The 23,841-nt window shown below is 40.7% G+C and overlaps 2 protein-coding genes across 4 annotated transcripts in view; one reads left to right on the forward strand and one right to left on the reverse strand.

Annotated features, from left to right (window-relative positions):
* The window catches only part of usp22 (ubiquitin specific peptidase 22), a 116,891-nt gene extending 112,543 nt beyond the window's left edge, over positions 1-4,348 (forward strand). For 2 of the 3 annotated variants that reach the window (XM_080206492.1, XM_080206493.1), the window contains exon 13: positions 668-4,347. In XM_080206492.1, coding sequence (XP_080062618.1) covers positions 668-710 — 43 coding nt within the window. In that variant the 3' untranslated portion in view covers positions 711-4,347. Of the gene's footprint in view, positions 1-667 lie in introns of all 3 variants that reach the window. The other variant, XM_080206491.1, reaches the window with a different exon arrangement.
* Positions 4,349-6,358: 2,010 nt separating this feature from the next.
* tnfrsf13b (TNF receptor superfamily member 13B) lies at positions 6,359-21,259 on the reverse strand. Its single transcript, XM_080206494.1, has 4 exons — positions 21,105-21,259; positions 19,037-19,153; positions 15,430-15,645; positions 6,359-6,691 (listed from the first exon to the last, which is right to left on the reverse strand). The coding sequence occupies exons 1-4, from the start codon at positions 21,208-21,210 to the stop codon at positions 6,381-6,383; spliced, it is 750 nt and encodes a 249-aa protein (XP_080062620.1). The 5' UTR covers positions 21,211-21,259; the 3' UTR covers positions 6,359-6,380.
* Positions 21,260-23,841: the final 2,582 nt, after the last annotated feature.

Consider the following 23,841-nt stretch of genomic DNA (forward strand, 5'->3'; position numbering starts at 1 on the left):
CCCATGATGGGCGGGATGGGAAAAGTCCCCCGTATATTTGATTTGTCACTTGTTAGTTCACCTTCCCAATCAGTCCTGAGCTCTCCTCTCATTTGTTTTTTCTGTTCCTTATGTGGGGTTGGATAGCTCAGTTAGCTGATTTATGATACAGAGCGACGTCAGCAGCACGGGTTCAATTCCTGTACCTGCTGAGGTTTGCCATGAAGATCCCACCTTTTTAAACTTGCCCCTCACCTGAGGTGTGGTGTCCCTCAGGCTAAATCACCACCAGTCAACTCTGTCCTCAAAAAGGGAGAGCAGCCTACGGTCCTCTGGGACTTTGACTTTCATTACTTGAGACTCTACCAGCTTTCATAATTGGACACCAAAATACATGGATGCTGACGTACTGGAAAGGCACTGATTTTTAATTCACAATTGGGCAGCTTAATTTCTTTGCCAGTTCTTGTTCCATTTATAGATTGTATACAAAATCTAAAAAGCATATTGGATTTGATATGCCAATAATCACGGTATTTGCACTTGCTGTAATGTCTGCATGGCACCAGTTGGTGTCCAAGTCCTCATGAAATACTGAAAAGGTTTATTGTTGGTCTTGGTGTGTTACGTCAGTTATGATTTCAGTATGGATTAATATGTATTTTTAACTTGCCTTTTTTGTCTACAGGTATCTCTTGTTTTATCACAAACAGTTCCTTGAATACGAGTAGCCTTATCAGACTGGGGGAAGCCTTCAGAACGATACACAACCTACCTGAAACTCTAAGTACTGTCAGCACTGAGTGAATCTACTTGACACTGATTTTGGTCCGAAGCAGTGAGACTGAACACCTGATGGAATGAGATGGGAGGAGGCATGGGTCGTCCTCGCAGCCACAGCCCGCATGTCCGCAGGGAGGGGGGGAGGGTGCACATCTCAGCTTCTGTTTCCATGGTGCTTGAGCTCCAGCCGACCAAGTGTATAACAACAATAACAAACCAACCCATTACTACGCGATGGGTCTGAGAGCATATGGATGGTATTATTGACTTGCAGATACATTTCTGTGGATTTAGATATTGAGTACTGTATGAATCTAGTGGGCATCTATTTTCAGAAAATGGCCATTAAAACTGAATGCAGTACTGAGACAGGTTTTCAGTATGTACGCATTGCCGGAGGACTGCAATTGATGCAACCCAACAGATCTCTATATCGGGCCCAGGTTTGTTTGCGTTCTAGCTGTGTTCTAATTTTTTTTCCCGGTCAGAGCAAGATTCAGAGCAGCTGTGCCGTAATGAAACTGTACTGAACTTGGTATTGTTTATCGTACAAATTCTCGTGTTTCGAGATGGCCTTACATCACTGAGTGGTGGAGAAATCTGTGTTCATGTCTTAAAAAAAAACACGTGCACGCACGCCCGCACTCTCACATTTGCAGTTTGAATAGCGGCCACAATGACTGCTCTTGATTCTTCCCCTTGGTTTATTTTTAAATTATGCAGTCTGGGGTATATCAGTAGATCAATGTTTGGGAGCTTTTGCTGTTTTGTCAGAAAGCAGGATCCATGTGGCAGTCCTAGTGGCCTTCATTGAATTAAACAATGTGATCAGACCAGAGGGGGTTAAAATGAGGGAATGCCAATGAAACACAGCCTGTTCTGTTCACTTTTACAATTTTCTATTCTATATCAGTTGCTTTTGGAATTATGATTTGTAAGTAATTGGATATTCTGTGCAGTTTTGTTAAGCAAGACAATGTTTGGGAGCAGTTCATGCTGGATAGTTTTTCAGTTAGCTGATGCTGCTCATTTCAGAATGCCACATAATCTCAGTTGAAGACACATTAGTAAATGATTTGAGGTTTTACAAAAAAAATCATAAAACAAGAGCAGAGTTAGAATTAACTGTTCAGTATGATCAAGCTTCCTGGATGCCACCTTAGTTCTTCGTGAGCAATCCTCAAATCTGGCCTGTTAATGTATCTTTATAGTGTTGTCATCTTTATTGTACCAAACATCCGAATATCCTGTTGATTTAAAAACATGAGGCTTATCCCTCACTGAGATGCTTTATTCACTGCCTACATGAGTTGATGCTGCCTTCCCCTACTCTGAGCAAGAAAGCTGCTTGTAATTATCAGTTATTTTAGAGCTACAGTCTTCATAAAACATCACACCTGGACAATTGACCAGTCACTCAAATTTTCAGGAGATGCATAGCATCCATATTGTCATAACTGTAGCTCAGCGCGTTGTAATGCAGTTTTCTATAGTTAGCCATTGAGAAATTGCAGTGTAGAGAAGTGCAAGACTCTGTGGAACTCAAATTCCAATTTCTCGCTGTTCTATCCAGTCACGTTAGACAAGGGAACTATTTTTAAGAATAAATAGTTGTAAGTCCACTGGGAACTTGACAGTTAACTGTAATTTCTGTCCAGTTTTTTTATATGTAGTTATGCTCATCTTTTTTAAGATTAGCATATTGGATTTTGAAATTTTTGCACTGATTTAATTTGGTTCTTGCGTACGTTACCAACTTTGTTAAACCCACTGTCCCTGTTGAAATATTGAATTTTCTGCTTCATCTATTGCATTTTATTTTAATATTCCTGAATCTGAACAATGGTCATGGGGTGTTCCAGGTTATTTTTGCACAAATCGTTGGTATTTTATTTTTAAAATCCAATATACTTAAACTGAATTTAGCTTGGAATGCACAGCACAATCATGTTTCCAGTTTGATCCCTTAGGTACTTGTGTTCATGCAGCCTTTGTTTCACCTTTTACGGTGCTGTAGAAAATTTTAAATGATATGGAAATTAGGCCATCTCCAAGATCTTTTGAAGGTTATTCCCAGATCAGAGATATGGCAGATGCTATTTGGACCTCCAATGCCTGACCTGCAAACTTATGTACCGGATAATTGGATATTCCCAAATTGAGCTGCATTTGGACTATAGAAATATTTTTAAATTATCCCATTTTAATGTCGCACTCCTTGCCCCACCAGTGATGTCACTGGTGTAGTTGGGCATTGTCTTGGTCTTCTGCGCCGTGAGAAAAGATTTCACAGTACTTTGCATTGCTCTGGATTGAAGCTTTGAATAGCAGTGGACAGAAAAAGCCTTTGAAAACTGTGTTTCATTTGTGTTCCTTCTTCTGGAATGGGCCTTCTACTAAGTATTGGGTTTTCTTGTAACTGCAGTGAAGTGTAGAACTTGTGCTGTTTACATGTAGGTGAATGCGGTGTAAGTACCATGTGGGCATTTCATATGCCATCCCCTGTGTATAGTGCAGTGTGGCAGAAACTTAAGTATTTGGGTATGGCATGTGGAATGTCCACACGGCAGTGTAAGCTACATTTTGAGAATCGTTTTCTCTGTGCATTTAAGGTCAAGTGACAAGATCCCCACTATTGTGGTAAGATATGTTCCCTACATACATTCCCATCTGTACTTTTTAAATGTTACTGTGAAGTTGTACAATCAATGATTTATACAACAAAGATTAATAAAGGTTACAGATTTCATGCATTCATTGCCTGAAATGATGATGTAATAGCTAATGACTGTCACCAGATTTATTAGACCTAAAAAGCAAAGACAGGATTACAATGTTCATCATAATTCTGATAATCCTGCTATTACTAAAAGACAGCTGCTAACCATTAGCTACAACATCATCCATTTTGGTAGTAAAGTTAGAGAACCTCCAAGGGTAGCATTGCCAGTGATCTTTCCAAAAAGGAGTGTTCCTATTCATTAGTCTTCTGTCCTGCAATTATGCAAAAATCTCGAGCATGTCACTTGGCCTTCAGAATGTCTGTCAGTCCTGCACTGACTGGCTTTTGCTCAACTTCAACTGATGCGTAGTTCACCGTAGCAGAATGGATTTAATAACAAGAGGAAAGTGAAAACATCCAACTGTAATATGGACTGCTTTCACACACCTTGCCCTCGAGAGGCTTACAAAACAAAAACAAGCCTCAGTTTATAGGAGATATGCTCTGTTCATGAGCTTGGATAATCACAGTGCATTTTGGGAGTTGTTGTCCTTTTTTATTTGTGGGTCTTAGTGTTTGGTATACAAAAGCTGCTTAAATGAAACTACATTTCCCGGATTGCCAGGTGGTTCAAGCGTATCCCATGTTAAGGGTCATTTGTCGATGCACTGTCCTCAATATGAATTGTAAGGACTCCCATTACTATCCTCCGGACAGGGTAATGTATATTTGAATTCAGCCCCCACTGTGTTATTCTAGTTCTCCATTTGTGGTATTGCCTGCAGTACCAATTTCATTTGTAATCTCATTTGATTTTTTTTCATGTTCTGGAAAAGCAAAATGTCAAAATAAATCATTTGACTATGGGAGACCTCCTAATGTTGTCTTCATATTATGGAGACTGTTAGTTCTTGTATTGCATCACATTAGATTTCCCTGTGCTGAATTTACATATTGTCCTGAAAAGATTACTGAAACTTAATTTCTCCACTTGGTGGCTCCATGTGAAATACTGAGAAAACTGATCTAATCGTCCCTTAATTGTGGTTGCACTCAAAATCCTGGCAAACTTCTGCAATATTCACAGTCTCACATCATGCCTATATTTACGAGTATTACCTTTCTCCCTGTATGTTCTGTATTGCACTTTTATTTCCATCTGCATGAGTAGCTCTGGATTTATGCTGTGCATCTTTTTAATTTTTAATATTCCATTGATCTTTAGATTTTGCACCTCAGTTTCCTTTGGGAATACATCTAAATCAGCATTCTAAATCATCCACGTGCGCCCAAAATAACGGGAAACTTTCAGTCTTTGCCCATTTTTATTTCAAATTTATTAATAGAAAAATGGCCATTGTTCTCTCCCCTTCTCCCCCCATAACTTCCACCCTGGACTCAGCTTTAAAATTCCTGGTCATTCTGTCTCCCTATTCCCATTTGCAGCATTTGTGGTAATTTTCATAGGTACTTCAAAACACCCATTAAAAGTCTGAACTTGCACCCATGTTTTACTTTAGAAACTAATATCATTAAAATCAGTCCTATTCAGTGATTTAAAAACACAGGAAGTACACTTCACACTTTTCCAAGTTTTCACTAGTTTCACTATTATTGACACTGAAGTTTCCCACAACCAGGGTAAGACTAACTGACTTAAAAACCTTCTGGTTTGTCTGTTTCCTATTTCTCATTGGAGGTACAGAACCTCCCATTCCCCACTTCCCTTGTTCTTTACTATTTCCATTATCAATTGAGTTAGATTGGCAGTAAAGCCCTGAACTTTAATCTTCAAAGTGAGATGTTTTATTTGCTTGTATCAAAATCTGAAGGTGCAATATTTATCTAATCGGCATAGTAATGCACTTGGGCTACTCCATGGGAGTAGCATGACTAGATCTGCTTATTATATGTAGGAAGTCATGGGGTACATTATAACTGAGTTCCATTTTCTTTTCAACTCTTGAAGTTGCAAGGTCTTTGCTGAGAAGCTATTTCAAAAAGGTTTTTAATTTTATTTGTGGCCATCACTGGCTAGACCAGCATTTATTGTTTACTTCCAATTGCCCTTGAGCCACTTTCTTGCACCATTGCAATTTGTGTTGTAGGTCTACCCACTGTGCTATTGGGAAGGGAATTCAGGATTTTGACCCAATGACTGAGGAAATGGCAGTATAGAGCCAAGTGTGGATTGGAGGGGAACTTGCAAATGTTCCCATGCATCTGCTGCTCTTGTTCTTCAAGGTAGTAGAGGTTGTGGGTTTTGAAGGTGCTGTCATTGCTGCAGTGCATCTTGTAGATGGTACACACTCTACCACAGGTGGCCACTGTACACCTATGGTGTGGGGAGTGAATATTTAAAGTTGCAGATGGAGTTACTTAGAATTATTTGCAGCTATTTTTAACAAATTTATGGCATGAGTGGTAAGCTATTCAACCGAATGGGGCAGTACATTTTCTATACATCACTAGATGGTAATTAGGAGTAGGACCTTCGCTGATGTCTTCATTACTGTTTGTTCAGTTGGCACAAAGATATGATGGCACCTGCAGATTGGTGAACAACCTAGGGATTTTCCTGCTTGTGTTGGGCAAACTATCATTCTGAGACTCCTCAACTTTTTCTGAAGGTTTTGCAATGGAAACACTTGTGGTGGTATGTGACTACCCATCTTGTTTCTCTATAGGAGTTTGTGAAGATGATTACTTGGACTCCCCTGCCCCTAATCCTCAAGACAGCTACAACAGCCATATTTTATCAATATGAGACATTGGAAGGGAGACCTAAATCCTGTGCTTTAACATTAGGATGGAATTTTGTATACCAGTTTTACACTAAGTACTTGGAGATCCAGTCAACTTTCAACAGAGTTGAAGTGACTTCAGCTCAAAGTCTTCAATACTTCAAGTGCTGCTTCTCTTGGAAGTTCTCAGTTTCTTTTATGCTGGGTTGTGAGGGAGAACAGATGATCTGAAATGGCTTCTCTTTGTAAATTACAGCAGAAGGAAGAGCTCTTGTGCTGGCTGCAGGTGGTATTTGAATGCACTGATGAGGTGTTACTGTATTTGATAACACCTTCCGTTCTTTATCGGGGATCCTCTGATCTGAGAAGCAATAGCTACAAGTTTCAGATGGCTCAGATGATGGATCAGAGGATATACTTTGATTCTGATCATCTCCTTCAATACTCAGTTGCAGCAGTCCATCTGTTAAGAAAAAGACACTATTATTGCAAAAATAGCATGCAACATCTGCACGATTGTCTCGTGGATTTACTGGGTGGCAGGAAGGTCATTTCACGCTTTCCGTTTACATCTGGGTTATAGCACTTGTTAAGTATTAACAGATTAAAGTTATTACGTTTGACATCCAAAGGTTCTAATTCATTATAACTGCCTGTCATTTGATGATTTCTCCAAATCACACCTACTTTCTGTTTCCACCCCAGAGATTTTGCTGACTTTAAATTCCCACTCAAGCTTTTAACATGTTGGTTGCAATCATCCTTTAAACTGCTGCTCTCAAACCTTGAGCACTGAGTGTTGACATCCCTATCTCTTTCACTCCTGACTACAAGTGATAAGCTAGCTGTACTTTGCTTGATTTTACAACAACTAGCCTGGTTGAATTGAACTATCCAACCCAACAATTGAGTTTACCCAATGGAGTCTAATTTTGTAATGAATCTTTTGCAACCTGCACTTGGAGCTGTGGTTGGACACCTGGTCAGGTGAGGCTCCGGCTTGACTGGTGGATTTGGGCAATGGGATGCTGTTGCCCTGTCATAACAATTTGCCTCATTTGCTCCCTTGCCTCGTTCCTCCTTATCTGACATGGTCTTTAGAAGTTGATACCATAACACATTAAAAATATGGCAGTTTTAACGTAACTAATCAAATTATTATTATCTAGTAATCACCCATTTGCTCCAACCCTACTTTCCTCCATTCTCAGATGATCTTCCAATTTGACCTTAACATATCTAGCCTTCATTGGAATTAGTGCCAAGATCCTATCCAGTCTCTTCAAATGAGCACTGCTTTCCATTCTTGTATTCAGGCATGCACCTTACCAAGACGTGCCCAGTTAAATGTACTGCATATCAGCAAAACACAAACATTCTTGCTTTTTTTCCCCTACTGTCGTTCTAACTTTTGAACCTTTGCTTTGCTACTGGTCATTAAAGTGTTTTGTTTTAACAAATAAGATGTGATCTTTTAACAGATGCCAGGGCCTTGCATGTAAATAACATTTTAAATAAAGTAATTCTTAAGATGTGGTCATCACTAGCGCTTATTCCTCAGCTCCATGCTGCTCTGATTTGGCAATGGTGTGCCACATCTTGAACCACTGCAGCCCATAAAGTGAAGATGGTCCCACAAGGCTTTTGAAGATTCCAGGATTTCACCTAACATTGGCGCAATTGTGTCCAAATTTACTAGGTGTGTTAACTGGAAGGAAACTTGGGTGACTGTTACCGTGAGCCTGCTGACCTTGTGTCTGAGGTGCTGGTGGTCATGGATTTGGAGGTTGGTGTTGAAGACATGTCAGTGGTGGAGTAAGCAGATGTTTAAGATGACGGTGACAAGTGGATTAAATTTTGGCCAGAATTATGTTGCAGTTCTTGATATTCCAGGTGCACCCATCCAGACAATTGAAGAATGTTCCATCATAATCTTTGCTTGTGCCTTTTAGGTGATGGAGAACTTTTAGAAATCCAGGAGGTGGTCTTTCATGGAATGTGGGCATTGCTGGCAAGGGCTGTATTTGTTGCCTATCCTCAATTACTTTTGAACTGAGTGGCTTACTAGGCCATTTTCAGAGGACCGTCAAGAGTTGACCATATTGCTGTGGGTCAGGAGTCATTTCACCATCTAAGATGGCAAATTCTCTTCCCTAAAGGGCATTAGTGAACCAGACGGGTTTTTACAACTATTACAGGGACCAGCTTTCAATTCAAAATTTTATTAATTGAATATAAATTCCATTAGCTGCCATGGTGAGATTTGAATCTGTTTCCTTTGGATTACTAGTCCAGTGTCAGTGCCATTGTCTTCCCCCAGTGCTGTAGACTAATACCTCTGTGCTCTACTAGCAATTACGTGGCTGTTTCAATTGAGTTTGTGCATGCTAATGATGGATGATTTGGCTGATAATGCCACTGAATGTTGAGATATGTTTAGACTCTCTTGCAGGAGATCATCATCGTCTGGCACTCGTGTAAATGTTATTTGCGACATCATGTACTTGGATCCAAGGATGAGAATTTGAGACATCAATGGGATGCAGAGTTGGGCCGAAAAGTGGCAGATGGAGTTTAACTCCTAAGTGCGAGGTTATTCATTTTGGCAGGACAAACTTGATTACAGGGTCTACGGCAGGGTTCTGAGGAATGTAAAGGAACAGAGATATCTTGGGGTTCATATCCACAGATCTCTGAAGGTTGTCACTCGAGTGGATAGTGCCATGAAGAAGGCTTATAGCATGTTAGCGTTTATTAACAGGGGGATTTGAGTTTGAGTTGTAGCATTATGTTACAACTGTACAGGACCTTGGTGAGACCACATCATGAATATTGTGTGCAGTTCTGGTCATCTCACTATAAGGAGGATGTGGAAGCATTGGAGAGAGTGCAGAGGAGATTTACCAGGATGCTGCCTGGTTTGGAGGGTAAATCTTGTAAGGAAAGGTTGAGGGAGCTGGGGCTTTTCTGTCTAGAGTGGAGGATGAGAGGCGACTTAATAGAAGTTTATAAGATGTTGAGGGGGATAGAGTGGATGTTCAGAGACTATTTCCTTAGGTGGATTTAGCTGTTACTAGGGGGCATAACTATAAGGTTCATGGTGGGAGATATAGGAGCGATGTCTGAGGTAGGTTCTTTACTCAGAGTGGTTGGGGTGTGGAATGCACTACCTGCTGTGATTAGTGGAGTTGGACACTTTAGGAACTTTCAAGCGGTTATTGGATAGGCATGTGGAGCACACCAGAATGATAAGGAATGGGATAGCTTGGTCTTGGGTTCGGACGTAGCTCGGCACAACATCGAGGGCTGAAGAGGTTACACTGTTCTATGTTCTAATTTTAAAATCAAGATTTTGTTGACTGGGAGCTAGCGTAGGTGAACATGGGTGATGAGTGCATGGGACTTTGTTTAAAGGAGAGAACATAGGAGGTCAGCTAGGAGTGCATAGCATCATCAAGATTAAAGTTGTGAATAATAAATACATGAATGAGGATTTCAGGAGGAGATGAGCTAGTACGAGGTGGAGTCAGTCAATGTTATACAAAAAATAGACAGTCTTAATGATGGTCTGAATATGTGGTTTGAAGCTCATCTCTAGTTTAAATGTGACCCCAATGTTGTGAACAATCTTACTCGACCTCAGATGATTGCCAGGGATAAGGATACAGTCAGTAGTTTGGGAAGGCAATTTATAATGGTAATGAAAGACATTGGCTTTGTTCTTAATGTTTAATTGGAGGAAATTAGTGCTCATCAGAAAAGCCTGCAGACGAGGAGAGCTGGTCTGAAGGAGTTGAGAATGGAGCAATAAGAGTCTGGAGGGAAACGTGATCGTCAGAACAAAGGTTTGGTTAGTGGGGGGGAGGAGGGTACAAATGCAAATTGAAATCACAGGGAAGGTGCTGATTGGCCGAGTTTTTTAAAGTAAAGAGTGGCATACTGGTTAGCATTGCTGCCTCTCAGTACGAGAGACCTGGGTTCAATTCCACTTTGGGTGACTGTGGAGTTTGCATGTTATCTGTGTCTGTGTGGGTTTTCTGTGTTCCGGTTTAAATTTTGTTTGTTAGTGTTACAAGTAGGCTTACACAGCAGTGAAGTTACTGTGGAAAAACCCATAGTTGCCATGCTCCAGCGCCTGTTCAAGTACAGTGAGGGAGAATTCAGAATGGCCAAATCCATCTAACCAGCACACCTTTCGGACGGTCTGAAGAAACCCACACAGACGTGGAGAAAGTGTAAAGACTCCATAGTGACCCAAGCGAGATTTGAAACCTGGGTCCCTGGTGCTATGAAGCTAACCACTGTGCTACCATGCTGTCCAATATCGTATTGTCTGTTTCCTCCCACACTCATTATATGTGGGTTAGGTCGATTGGTCATGCTAAATTGACCCCTATTGACAGGGGGATCAGCAGAGTAAAGATGTGGGGTTACAAGGATAGGGCCTGGGTGGGATTGTTGGTGCAGACTTGATGGGTTGAATGCACTGCACTGTAGGGGTTCTATGATTCTAATCTTTAAGTTTAATAAAGGCATGGCAAGCATCCCTGTGCTGCGGAACGCAAATTTGTGTGCCATGTGCAAACTCCAGGAAACTATTTTTGCCTTGGCAGCCAAATATGCACAAAGTTAGCTGAAGGAGCTCAAACGGCAACTTGCGCCACTGTGATGTGTCCATGAGGCTGAAAGCTGTTACAGAGCTACGGAGTCATTATATGGCACTGAAGGAAGCCACTGAACCCACATGTTGGGTCTTTTGTAGAACAAAGTCTTTCCTATTACCCTGCCCTATCCCTCTAGCCCTGAAAGTTTTTATTTCCCACAAATACCTATCTAATTATTTTTTGAAATTATTGATCAGCTTTGACTCCATCCCTCTTTTTTACAGTGGATAGCACAATTGTAGAAGTGGTTACACACCCCAGCTTGAGTGTTTAGATAGTGCAGAGGTCCCTTGAGTGCATCTCACCCAACCAGAATGCTATTGAATACTGATCAATGGTGTCTCTGGATAATACAGTGAGAGTCTAGAGACCATGGCACCATGGAAGCTTAATCAATAGGACATTCAATAGCTGTGAGAACAGACAGGTGTTTTTGTGCCCTCAGATCTGACTCCAGGGATGGTACTTTGCCTTTCTGGTTCCTAGAGTCAAAAGTATTGAGTGTGGCTGAAGAACAGCCAGAGATCATGGTCCATATTGGGTACAAATAGCAGGGGTGAGGCCAAATTTCAGGGAGCGAGGCAACTAATCAAAAAGTAGGACCTCATGGATAACATCCTCCAGATGACTCCCAGAATAATGTGCTGGCAAGTACAGAAATAGAAAGGATAGTGCAATTGAATTGATGTATGGAGAGATAAATGGTGCTCATTGGAGGGCCTTAGATTCCTGGGAAATCAGGACCCAAACAGGTTGTACCACAACAGGGCCAGGATATATTTTGAGAAGGTTTGATCATGTTGTTTGGATGTAAATTAATTGAGTTTGGGGGATAAGGATCTCAGCATAGATTCAGAAGGAAGAGAAACAAGGTTGTAAACAGATGGCAAAAATTAGGAAGTAAGTATGGAAGGTCAAGGAAGTGAAGACTGAAGATAATTATCAAAGGAGTTGTTCAGTAATTAATGGTTTGTTTCAATGCAAGGAGTCTAGTGAATAAGATAGAAAGCCTGAAATATGGCAGAGCTATTACCGAAGAGTGGTTTAAAGGACAGGAATGGCAGCTCAACATTTATAGTTACATTTTATTTGATGGGATAGAGATTGATACAAAAGAAAGGAGATGAGGGAAATAATATGTTAGGAGTGTCAACTGAGGTAATTGGGTTGGACTGAGGAATAAAGGCACCAGTTGCATTGCTGGGAGTATGCTACACACCCACACCCTCTAACCAGTTCAAGGAAAATAAATGAGCAAATTTGTAAGTAAACTGCTGAAAATTGCAGACACAAAAAGGCAATAGTAAGGGATTTCCCAATATAATCTAATAACTGGAATAAAAATTGTTAGTTTCCAAAACCTCAATATAGCAAAAACCTACCTGAATAGGTGGTTGAAGGGTGAAATATAAAATTGGGGAAGACAAGAGAGGGAATGGAAAAATATTGACAAGCAAAATCAAGGGAAACTCAAATGCTTGTGTTTTGGCACAAATTAGGCAACATGGAAGTATACAACAGACATTTAATAGGTTAAGTGAATGGGCAAAACTAGCAAATAGATTTAAATGTAGGCAAATGTGAGGTCATCTTGGGAGGTCCATAGAGCTAGGGAGTCCAAGTCCATAAATCATTAAAAATGTGATGAATAGGTCTAGAAAATAAAAAAGCTAATGGAATATTAATCTTCCACATCTGGGGGTTTGGAATTCCAATGTAGAGGTCATACTTTAAGATATAAAAAGCCTTAGTTAAACCAGACCTGGAGTACTGAGCAGTTTTAGACAGCACTCCTTAAGAAAGATATTTTTACCTTGGAAAGAGTGCAATGAAAGCTTACCAGAATGATATCTGGACTGAATAGGTTACATTAAGAATTGATTACACCCCTGTAATTTTGAAGGTAAATCAGCAAATCGATCAAAGTTTGAGATCTGCCCTTCCTATTTTTGCTGGTTGGGAAGTCTAGGGCTCCCCAAATAAAGATTAGAGTCGGACGTTTCAGGAGTCTGATTAGGGAACAAGGTGGTAGGAAGCATAGAAACCCTACAGTGCAGAAGGAGGCCATTTGGCCCATTGAGTCTGCACCAACAACAATCCCACCTAGGCCCTATTCCCACATATCTACCCTGCTAATCACTCTAATTTGTGTATCCCAAAGTTTGGAACTTTTTTATAAATGGCAATTGATAATAAAAGGTACAATTGATCTATGATTAAAAGTTGATTGTTACCCAACATTATTAAAGGATATGGGATAAAGGTAGATATGGAGTAAAGTTGCAGATCAGCTATAATGTCACTGAATGATACAACAGGCTCCAGCCCTATCCAGTTTCTAGATCCTAATTTTGTCTCTCAGCAGCTGGAAAAGCTCTTTCTCCAATAGCCATGCAGTCTGCCACCCTGCTGATCTTCATCACCTGGGTAAGTTGCTGGAAGGTATTTTGAGATACAGGATCTACTTAGAGATGCAAGGCCTGATTTAGGGACAGTCAGCTTGACTTTGTGAGTGGAAAATGAATGTCTCTCAAATTTGAGTTTTTTTTTTGAAGGGATAACCAAGAAGGTAGATAAGAGCAATGCAGTTGATGTTGTCTGCATGGACTTTAGTAAGGCCTTTGACAAGGTACCGCATGGTAGGATGATTCATAAGGTTAAATCTCATGGGATCCAGAGTGAGATATCTAACTGGATACAAAATTGGCTTCTTGACAGAAGCCAGAGGATGGTTGTAGAAAGTTGTTGTTCAAACTGGAGGCTTGTGACCAGCAGTGTGCCTCAGGGATCAGCACTGGGTCCACTTTTATTTGTCATCTATATTCTCATCCAAATCATTAACATAAGAGGCATGGTTAGTAAATTTGTAAATGACACCAAGATTGGTGGCCTAGTGGATAGTGAGGAAAATCATCTCCGGTTGCCATGAGAACTTGATCAATTGGACCAGTGGGCTGACATGGCAGATGGAGTTTAATTTGGATAAATGCAAGGTGATGCATTTTGGTAGACTGAACCAGGGCAGGACTTGCTCAGTTAATGGTTGGGCACTGGGGAGAGTGACAGAACAAAGAGATCCAGGGGTACAGGTTCATAGCTCTTTGAAAATGAAGTCACAAGTGGACAGAGTGGTGAAGAAGGCATTCAGCATGCTTGGTTTCATTGGTCAGAACATTGAATACAGGAGTTGAGACATTGGTAAGGCCACACTTGGAATACTGTATACAGTTCTGGTTACCCTATTATAGAAAGGATATTAAACTAGAAAAAGTGCAGAAAAGATTTACTAGGACGCTACCGGGACTTGATAATTTGAGTTATAACAAGAGGCTGGATAGACTAGGACACTTTTCTCTGGAGCGTAGAAGGTTGAGGGATGATCTTATAGAAGCCTATAAAATAATGAGGACCATAGATCAGCGAGACAGTCAATATCTTTTCCCAAAGGTAGGGGAGTCTAAAACTAGAGGGCATAGGTTTAAGATGAGGGGAGAGATACAAAATTGTCCGGAGGGGCAATTTTTTCACAGAGGGTGGTGAGTATCTGGAACAAGCTGCCAGAGGTGGTAGTAGAGGTGGGTACAATTTTTGTCTTTCCAAAAGTATTTGGACAGTTACATGGGTACGATGGGTAAAGAGGTATATGGGCCCAATGTGGGCATTTGGGATCAGCTTAGGGGGTTTTAAAAAAAAAAGTTGGGCTGAAGGGCCTGTTTTCATGTTCTAAACTTTAACTCTATGACCCATTCCTCCACGGTGGTTAGGATGGCCAGGATGACAATAACTGGAGGGCCACCCATCAATCTCTGTTTGCAACCTCTTCTTGTGGACAACTGACTGTGAGATGGAATGTGTTGAGAGGATGGAAGGACAACATTTGTTGAAAATGAAAACTGATATCAAAAAGACAGTGAACTTCGTTGTTGGCTACTCAATTGGGAATGAGAGATGTCTAGAGAAAGAGAAATGGGTAGTACTGCAATGTCTTTATATGAAGCATGCTGGAAAGATCAGAATGAGGGAGTTGGTATTTGATCACAATCACAGGACCACACACTCCTGCCCACCAGCTCAATGACTTGCAACCATGCTTGCTTGTTCTTTTTGAAGCTGTCCTCTTCCTTATGCCTACTAGGAATAATATTTCTCTACGTATGCTTACAGCCCATTACATTCTCTCCACTGATACCTCTGAGAATCAGAAAAGCAGCCTCTTCATTTTGTGACTCCATTGAAAATGTTACTGTTTCTGCCCTGGTAATTGTGGAATGGATCAATTGTGACTCATACCAGTGTCCCTTTAAATATTTAATGGTCAGTTACAACGTAATCATGCGCACCCACTCCGATTGGCTGAGAAATACAGGGATGTTAAATGCCATGGCTGAGTTTAAAACCCATTCCACTATCTGTTGGGTTTGAACCCACTGGGGACTTCCCCTACTGTGAGTGGGGCTATTGGTTCAAATTTTGCCATCCCCAAGTTCTGTTGCAGACCAAATAATTTGTGAAATAAATTCTCATTAATATTACTGACCTTTTGAAGATGTATTGTGCTTGTGGATGGACTCCGCAGTGCCATATGTGGATACAGCCCTCCTCTTGACGCAACAAGCCAGCAGCATCAGAAATACACATGTAATAATGCAGAGACCCACTGCCAGGATTACAAAGATGAGGATGTTGAAATGATCATCATGGGGTAAACAGTGTCTGAGAGCAGCTGAAGGATCCTGATTTGAGTTTGTGATCTCTAAGAAAGGGGAAAATATCAATTTCAACAAATGAAATGAGATCAGACTACAGATAATATTGAACAATCCCAAATGCTTAACTTGCATCAATGATGCGGCCACACCTTCTGCCAGGGCAGCTGTAAAATTTGGTGCTTGAGGATCCTGCTTAATTCTTTTGAGGCGTAATTCGGGTTTTAAGTTCAACTTTGTATGACTTGTGCATACTATCATTTAGTTTTGAGGGCAAGAAGATAACTGGTGAAATTCTGCCAGATTGAATAAAGCTTCACCTGCAACATTAGCCTCATAAGTACCAGACAGAATATGGTTGCAGCCAGCAAGACCTTTTGTATGTATAGCTTTGGCTAGATTATCATATCATTGGTTTTGGTTGTAAGCATTTGTTTTGTAACCAACTGGATGTCCATTTCATTTCCTGTAGATTCTTCCCAATATGAGTGACCGAGACAGTGCCATCATAGTTTTTCATACTGCATTGCAAGTTGCATCAAGCAGTTCCCCAGGGCACAGCAACTGCCTAGCAACTGATGCCTTAAGCAGGCTTTAGAGAGGTTAAAAAGGATCACTAAGTTTGCAGGAGTTAGTTTTCACTCTCTTGGGATTTTACTATGTTGATCTTTTGCACTGTTCTAACTTGAGATTTGCTGTTCTTTGGCTTCAAAGGGCTAATACCTTAGTTACCTTAGTGCTATATGGGAAATTGGGAGGATGGGTCTGTCACAATTTATTGTGCAATCTAGATGAGAAAGACAATTTCATCTATAAGTACAAAGCCATCTTGGGCATTATATGGAGACTACTGTTACCTCAGAATCCAGGCCAACAGAGCATGATACTCCAAACACAGGACGGAATTTCCCTGTTCCACCCGCCATGGGAACTGTAGCAGGCGGGGTGTGGACTATGGAAAGTCTGTTGATCTCGAGCTGGTCTTGGGGTGATTGTGGCCAGAAAATCCCACCCACAGTGTCCAATGAGGCCTGTGTACAGTTCCTCTGCTTCACTGAGCATTGCCATTGGTTTTGCCATGCAGCCAAGCTCTCACTAGGACTGACATATCCATTGCTGTGAAGGCTTTAGTACCTTTTCAGTCAAATGCAAGGAACACCACGATCATTGGCTCATCTTCAGTTTACCATTGAAGCAAGGCACAATTACTGTTTGCCCTGGGTTGTTACTTTCTTTGTGGTGGAGGTGGAAACTGCAGGTGGAGTGGGTGTAGAATGTTTATAAACTAATGGACCCATTAGGGCACTGAGTTTTGCCTATGCTCTGCAGTCAGTGTGAAAAGGCTGGCTGGCTATTCTAATCTGTCTTTCCTGATTGGGTCCTAATGAACTGCTTGCAATGTAGTATGAAAAACTATGATGCCACTGTCTTTTTATTCATGTTGGGAAGAATCTACAGCAAATGAAATTGACATGCAATTGGTTGCAAAACATCCCTAATATAATCCTCTAACACAGGTTAAGAACATACTGTGTATTGTAGATCCGTTTTGCAAAAGACACGGGAATGGGGAAAAGATATTAAGGAAAGGATGATACTTGCTGGATGGTGGCACCAAATCTCTAAACTCTGTATCCTAGATGCCTTCCCTTGGCAACAGAGTAAGGCATCTCCTTGTGGGAATGTCTTGCTGGTTGCAAGTCCTTCACCTGTCTGATTCTCCCACTGGTTATGCATAGCCTTGGCCTGCAAGCAGAACACAGTGAAGGATATTAAAGGGATACATTCTGCACCCCAAGCTGCACTTCTATGCCCTTTAACACATCTCTTCTGCAGATATGACTTTGCCAAGGGTCTGGCAGGGTGCACTGCAAGAAAGTTTGTAGATCTCCAGTGGATGATATTAGGATGGGCCTCTAAATATAGCCTTCACCTCTTATACCATGAATGAGTGCTAGGAGAGGACAAACTTTGCCCTCATAATGAACGTTAAGTGGATATGGGGGATAGACGTGTTCAAATCTTGTACGGCACTCTTTGCAGGGAGAAAAAGGCAAACAGGTGTGCAAAGGGGAGTCGACTTACCTTGGCACTTCTGTGGATGTGTACAAACTATCTCCTCACTTTTTCATTCTGTTCTGCTGGTCCTAAGGCATAGCATTAACATACTCTGCCACCTTCTGTAGCTGGCATTGGTACCTTTGCAAGAGGCTGTGTTACTGCCGGAAAACAGTCATCATCCTTTACTGCACCTAACTAAAGCAGAGACATCTCATCTACCATGGGTCAGAAATTTCAATCCACTTTGAAAGTTGGAAAATTGACTAAGAGCTGCCTTTAAATAAGCTAGCTGGCCCAATGTTATAATTGCCAGTCAATTTGCTTGTAAGTATAAATCCATATGCATACTTTACGTGTATGTGCAATCTGGCCAAATGAGTGGCTGAATTTTTGCATATTGTAAAATGTGTGCAGTCTATGCTATGAATATGGATGTCTGCAGAATAGTGCGCACTCAAATTTCTCAGCATCAAAATCATGGCTGACATATCTAACACAGTAACTCCCTCATTGACATTGCGTTTGGTAATTCTGATTCCACATATCATCGAAGGTGAACGGGGGGCGGGGGGGTGCTCTCGATCAGTTCCTTAGTGTCGTGGAATTCGGTCTGTGAACAACAGCAGTTCTACAAATTGGGCAAAGTCGTTCGAAATGTTGTCTTCTGTGGCTGAGTCTACTGTTCCTCTTTTATTTCTTTGCATTGTCAGGTCTACTAAACCCTAGACTTAAAAAGCAGTGCATTGCAATATATGATGCAGTTCTAACAATTTACTTCCAATAGGCTTCTCTATCTCATGTAGATTGCTACAGGGTGGGTAAATAGACAATTTCTTATGGGGATGTAATATGAGAATAAATCAAACTGGTGAGTAGGTTTGGATTGAAAGTTTCACATTGTGAGATCCCAATATTAAATGTCCCATGAAGGGGAGATGAGATGTGGTAGCCCTATATTCCTGATTGGAATGGTGGAGGAACAGGGAGAAATCTGGGAGGCAATAACCTGCAAGCAGTTCAGGAAAATCAGAAAAGCAGGTACATGTAGCCCAGGATATACTCAATATAGAAAGAAAATTTCCAGAGAAGCATATCTGCTCTCTCACTACTGAGTGTGGCTATAGGGGGGGAAAAAAAATTAAAAGAAATCTTAATCCAAGTTTCAAATATGTCATGAGTGCAAACTGCCATTGCAAAACTGCTGGGAATGAATATTGTATTCATATACTGGACTATTGCTTTTAGTTTATTTATGTAGCATAGTCCTGTACAGGAAGGAACAAGTACTGTAAAAGCCAATTATTTGATCATCATTGATCACACTGATGCAGTTATGGTGCTTTCACAGAAGATAAGATTCTATTGTAAATTTCTTACCATAGCAAATTTCTAAACATTGTTGAGGAGGTTGTCCACACACATCTGAGCATTTGATGCATCTGCGTAGCAGTTTGTCCCAATAAAATCCTGCAGCCTCGTTGCAACTCCAAATCTCTGCGACAAAGAGACAATTACAATGATGGAATCAAATTATTTCCCTGTGAATGGCAAACGAGTCAGTTCAATATATAGGGGGCGATTCTTCCAAAAAAATTCTAGATGCTGATATAGCTGGAAAACTGGTGTAAATCACAATTGTTTTTTCAGTGAGAGTTCATACTAGAATCTCCCACACTGTGTGCAATGCAGAGTCACAATCATAAATATAATTAAAAGCTCAGGGGTGAGCCCTATTCACACCTGGGTCTGGCAGTTCCGGGACTCTGTGCATGTGTAGTGGCAGTAAAAAGTCTGACAACACCAGCTTTTAGTCCAACCGATTTATTTGATAGTAAACTCACAAGCTTTCAAGGGGACTCCCTCTTCATTAGGTCACTCTTCGTAGTGGCCCAAACCTGTCAGCCTGCAGTTTGCTGGCCAGCCCAGGACTCCTGCAGTGCTGCCCCTCTCAATACCCCCGTGGCCTAAGTGCAGACCCCACCACAATTGCTGGCCTCCCTCTAGCTCTGAAAGATCCCAATGGCAGCGGGACACCCCACTCCCGCTGATTGCCCTGCCCCCTAGGTCCCACCCCCTTGGCACTGCCCCATGCAGAGTGGGTGGTTTCAAGATGTCTGCCCAGGGGCACCACCCCCTGCCACCTGACCTCCTGGAGGGCTCTGATTGCCTTTCCTTCACTCTAGCAGGGTCTCCTGCTAGTTTCCTGAAAGTGGGGAGCTATCCTAAACTCTGGCAGAGTGTAATGGTACTGGCGGGGCAGGAGATGCTATCTGGCCCGGAGACTTCAGTCCTGGGTCTGATAATGACGTTTAAATAACTTTAAAAAGATTAAAATGACTTGCCCAGTCTTCCTGCCAGTTTCCAGTGTGATCCCAACTGCGCCAGATATTTAGTGCTGGGAGATGTGCGCACATCAGGAATGCATGAGTGAATCCTGTGAATCGGCGCACACAAGATTCTCCAACAAAAAGTTAGCGCGTACAGATGGGAGAATTGCCCCTATAATTTCCATATACAGAACTCAATGCTATAAACATGCAATAAATAAAGAAAGGGAAGACTAAGGGATAGAATTTCCTCTGCTGCTTGAACGGTTATCCCACGGAGTGAATTGTTATCCTGTTTCTGTTCGTTTCAACAGAATAAAAATCAGATGGATATAACAACGGATAGGTAACCGGTCCCTCTAGATTAGAACTCAGTTATGTGCAGGTAATACTCAATAACTTTTACAGTTATCAAATTAGGCTTGGAGGATTGGGCCTTCTTCACTCAAGCAGCATACAGGCAACATCAGTGAGGTTTTTAAAATGAAGGAGGGAAGCTATATTGTTTAGACAGGTTATTTGAATTAGATAGGAAAGAGAAAACTAGATGTACATTAGTATAAAATACAACAAAAAAAAGCTGATTCCAGTGAAGGCTAGTATTTCATTTCAGAGAATCATTGACCTCTGGAAATAGATTACTAGACTTGTGACAGTTATAGATTCACTCCATGTCTGTAACACATAGTTCAGCAAGTTACATAGAATGGAAGATGTAATGAGTTGTAATCAGTCTCCTGGAGCATGTTTGGTTGGGTTAGAGCTGGACATCCCAGAGGCTTCTAAGTTGGTCTGAAGCTTTTTTCTCTCACTTTTTGCTTCTCCCAGGAGCATATGTGATTTGGTTTGGATTGATGCATGCAGGCTGAATTAACTTGTTTCATTTTCTACTGTCTTTTTTTGGTAACTTTGTTCTTTCCATCAGCAAGACTAACCATTTTGAATGATTCTTGTTGTTACTGGATCAGTATGGGAATAAACATGGTCAAAGATTTGATCTATAACTTGCTGACATTGACTTTCTGTGATACTGAGGCATGGAATGTTTTTAATGGTCTATAACTTCCAACAAATTGCTGCTTACAGACTTCAAAAGAAGGTAGTGAAATGATACGAACCACAGTAGGATTTGCACGCACTGTGCCTGTTATGCCCACAATTCATGCATTTGGCGCATCGTCGCAGGAGGCTATCCCAGAATTCTTCATCAGAACAGCTGCTCATTTTCTACCAACCAAAGTTGCAGTGGGATCTTTAAGGTAACTTAAAGGAATAGTTTCTGATAATAAAAGTGGATATCCTTATTAAAAAGAAAAAGTTATATTGACAGAGAACCCTTCATGTCCTCAGAACATCCTAAATAGCTGCACAGCAAATTAATTGCTAAGTTTGTTCTGTAGGAAAATTCAGCAGCCATGAACAGGAATGAGATAGATAGCCAATTAATCTATTTCTTGATGGCATTCAACAAACTGATTTATTTTTAAGAAATTGTAGTATATAGCTAAAGGAAATGCAATGGATTTTCAGAAGTTTTCTGATAAGGTGTCACTAAAAAGACTTGGTTACAAAAATTATGGCATGCAGTATAAAAAGATACATATTTATTATTGGAAAATGGATGTGGGGCCAAAAATGGTAACTAAACAACTGTTTATCAATTGGTAAGATGATGGTAATGATGGTAATCCCTGCAGCATCTCTTTATATAAATCCTTTGAAAGATACTGAAATGTATCGATGTTTGAAGGCATTACAAATAATGAAAAAAATGCAGAGATTGCAGTACGACAAAGTGGGTTAAGAGTGGGAAGATGTGCGGTAGGCACAGGAAATGGGTAATAGCACATTGTGAATTAAAAGACAATTGCTTAGTTTAAGAAGGATTTTATTAAACATTTGAGTATGTTGAAGAATGCATGGCAAGGCAGGAAAATGGGGTTTGAATAGAAAACTCCAGGTGAATAGCGAGCATATGAACAATGAGTAAATACATAGGATCCTTTTTGTACTTTAATTCCTATAGTTTAATTCCAATATTTAACAACAGTGAATACGAGATGCAACAGGCAACCTCATAACATATTGTTGAACCAATATTAGGTGAAATAATATAATACAGTTTGACCCTGCTAGATAAGGTATGGACAGAAATTTCAGGAGTATCTGAGGAGACAAGGTTAGCATCAATGTGAAATGGTTTCACCATTGGCCTGGTGTTTAATTTGTGTGGATACATTTCCAGGCTCAAAGTCACTAAAAGGGGCTTGCAGGCAGTTAAAAAGAGGTGTTGCTCTTGTTGGCATCTCATACATAACTCAAGCCCTGGTTTTTGGGGGTTTGGGTGAAATGCCAAGTAGGATAAAACGGAGTGATTTGCACCCGCTTGATGGGAAGTGGCTGATTATGGAGCCTGTGTTAATATTTTGTGTGATTGGATTGTTACACAAAATCTGCAACTGATGTCGCAATGCTGTGATTTTTCAATTCATTTTGTCTATTTGCATTTGGATTGGATTCAAACATGGAGTGGTTTAACTTGCCAAGCAACATACTGCTTCCATGCAAATAGAACCATTGCATAATCACATATCTCCATATTAAATTCCAAACTGCATTCACATGATCAGCCACTGTAAATCTCTCGTTTTATCCTTTATCTGAAAACATCTTTGTTATCTTCCAAGATGTGCATCTTCCACTAATTTGGTCTTAGATTTTCCAATTCTCTCTCCCAAGATTTTTACCAGTTTGGGGACAGGTGCGGCCATTGAAGTATTTGGGATACACCCCGCCATATCCCTGCTTTCTACCCACTTTTTCAGCAGCTGAACCAAGTGATGTGAATTTTATCCATCCGTATCCAGATAGAGCCGAATGTAACAAATTAGAATGATAGAAATAAAACTCCTCTATCTTTCCTGCTATTTACCCTGTCTGACGATGTCAGGGCTGCTTTTAGATCCTGGAATACAGTATTCACAAAGTTTTAAATGCAGAGTTGCCAATCCTCCAAGATTGACCTGGATTTTCCAGGAAACTGAAGGCCAATTTCTTGGACACTTAGTGCAAGTATGAAAAACATCCTTATGAGAAAAATCATGGGGTTGTTTGTTATTAATTTTCTTTTGATATTTTTGTAATGAACAAAAAAGGTGCCCCAATTTGGGAAAATAAGGCTGTTTTTCTGATAGTCAAGAATTGTCGAATTGGACAATAGAGTTTGTTCACTTTCCTAGAGTAGGAAGATAGAACTCCACAAGGTTGGGCAACCATAGCAGGAGTGTTGATGGGGGATGAGGTTAGAGTGACCAATCCTGTATCAAAACCTCAAGGAATATGTCCAACCAGAGATGCCAACCCTACCCAGAGGTCTCGTTGCAGAGATTGCCTTTAGAATTACTTGAGATGCACAGAGCCCAGTAGCAGGAACAAATTGGGCAGACTATATAACCCTTGTTGGATCTGCCCCAAGTTTGCTAGATATTTTTCCAACTCTGCTGTACCTGATCTAATGAGGTGCTGGAGAAGGAGTTTTATTTTGCATCTGCTAAACTACAACCTTGAAATTCCTTTGTAGGATTTGATGGCCTGTGCAATTAAGTATGTGCACCATCAGCAAAAAAATTAAAGGGGATATTATTTATATCCAACAGTGCTATTGCTAACATGAATACTTGATTTTGAAGTATTTGCTCTAACCTTATCATACATCTTGGTGGACATGTAAGTTAACAGAAAATTAGAATAAAGTAGACTACGTAGTCATTTCAAAAGACATGCTATTACAGTGTGAAATCTGGCAAAAAAAGAACTTGATTGTAAATTAGTTTACTCCATCGATGCAGTATTTTC

Source organism: Carcharhinus amblyrhynchos, chromosome 18 (assembly GCF_965287045.1).
Source record: "Carcharhinus amblyrhynchos chromosome 18, sCarAmb.v2.hapA, whole genome shotgun sequence".
Taxonomy (NCBI): domain Eukaryota; kingdom Metazoa; phylum Chordata; class Chondrichthyes; order Carcharhiniformes; family Carcharhinidae; genus Carcharhinus; species Carcharhinus amblyrhynchos.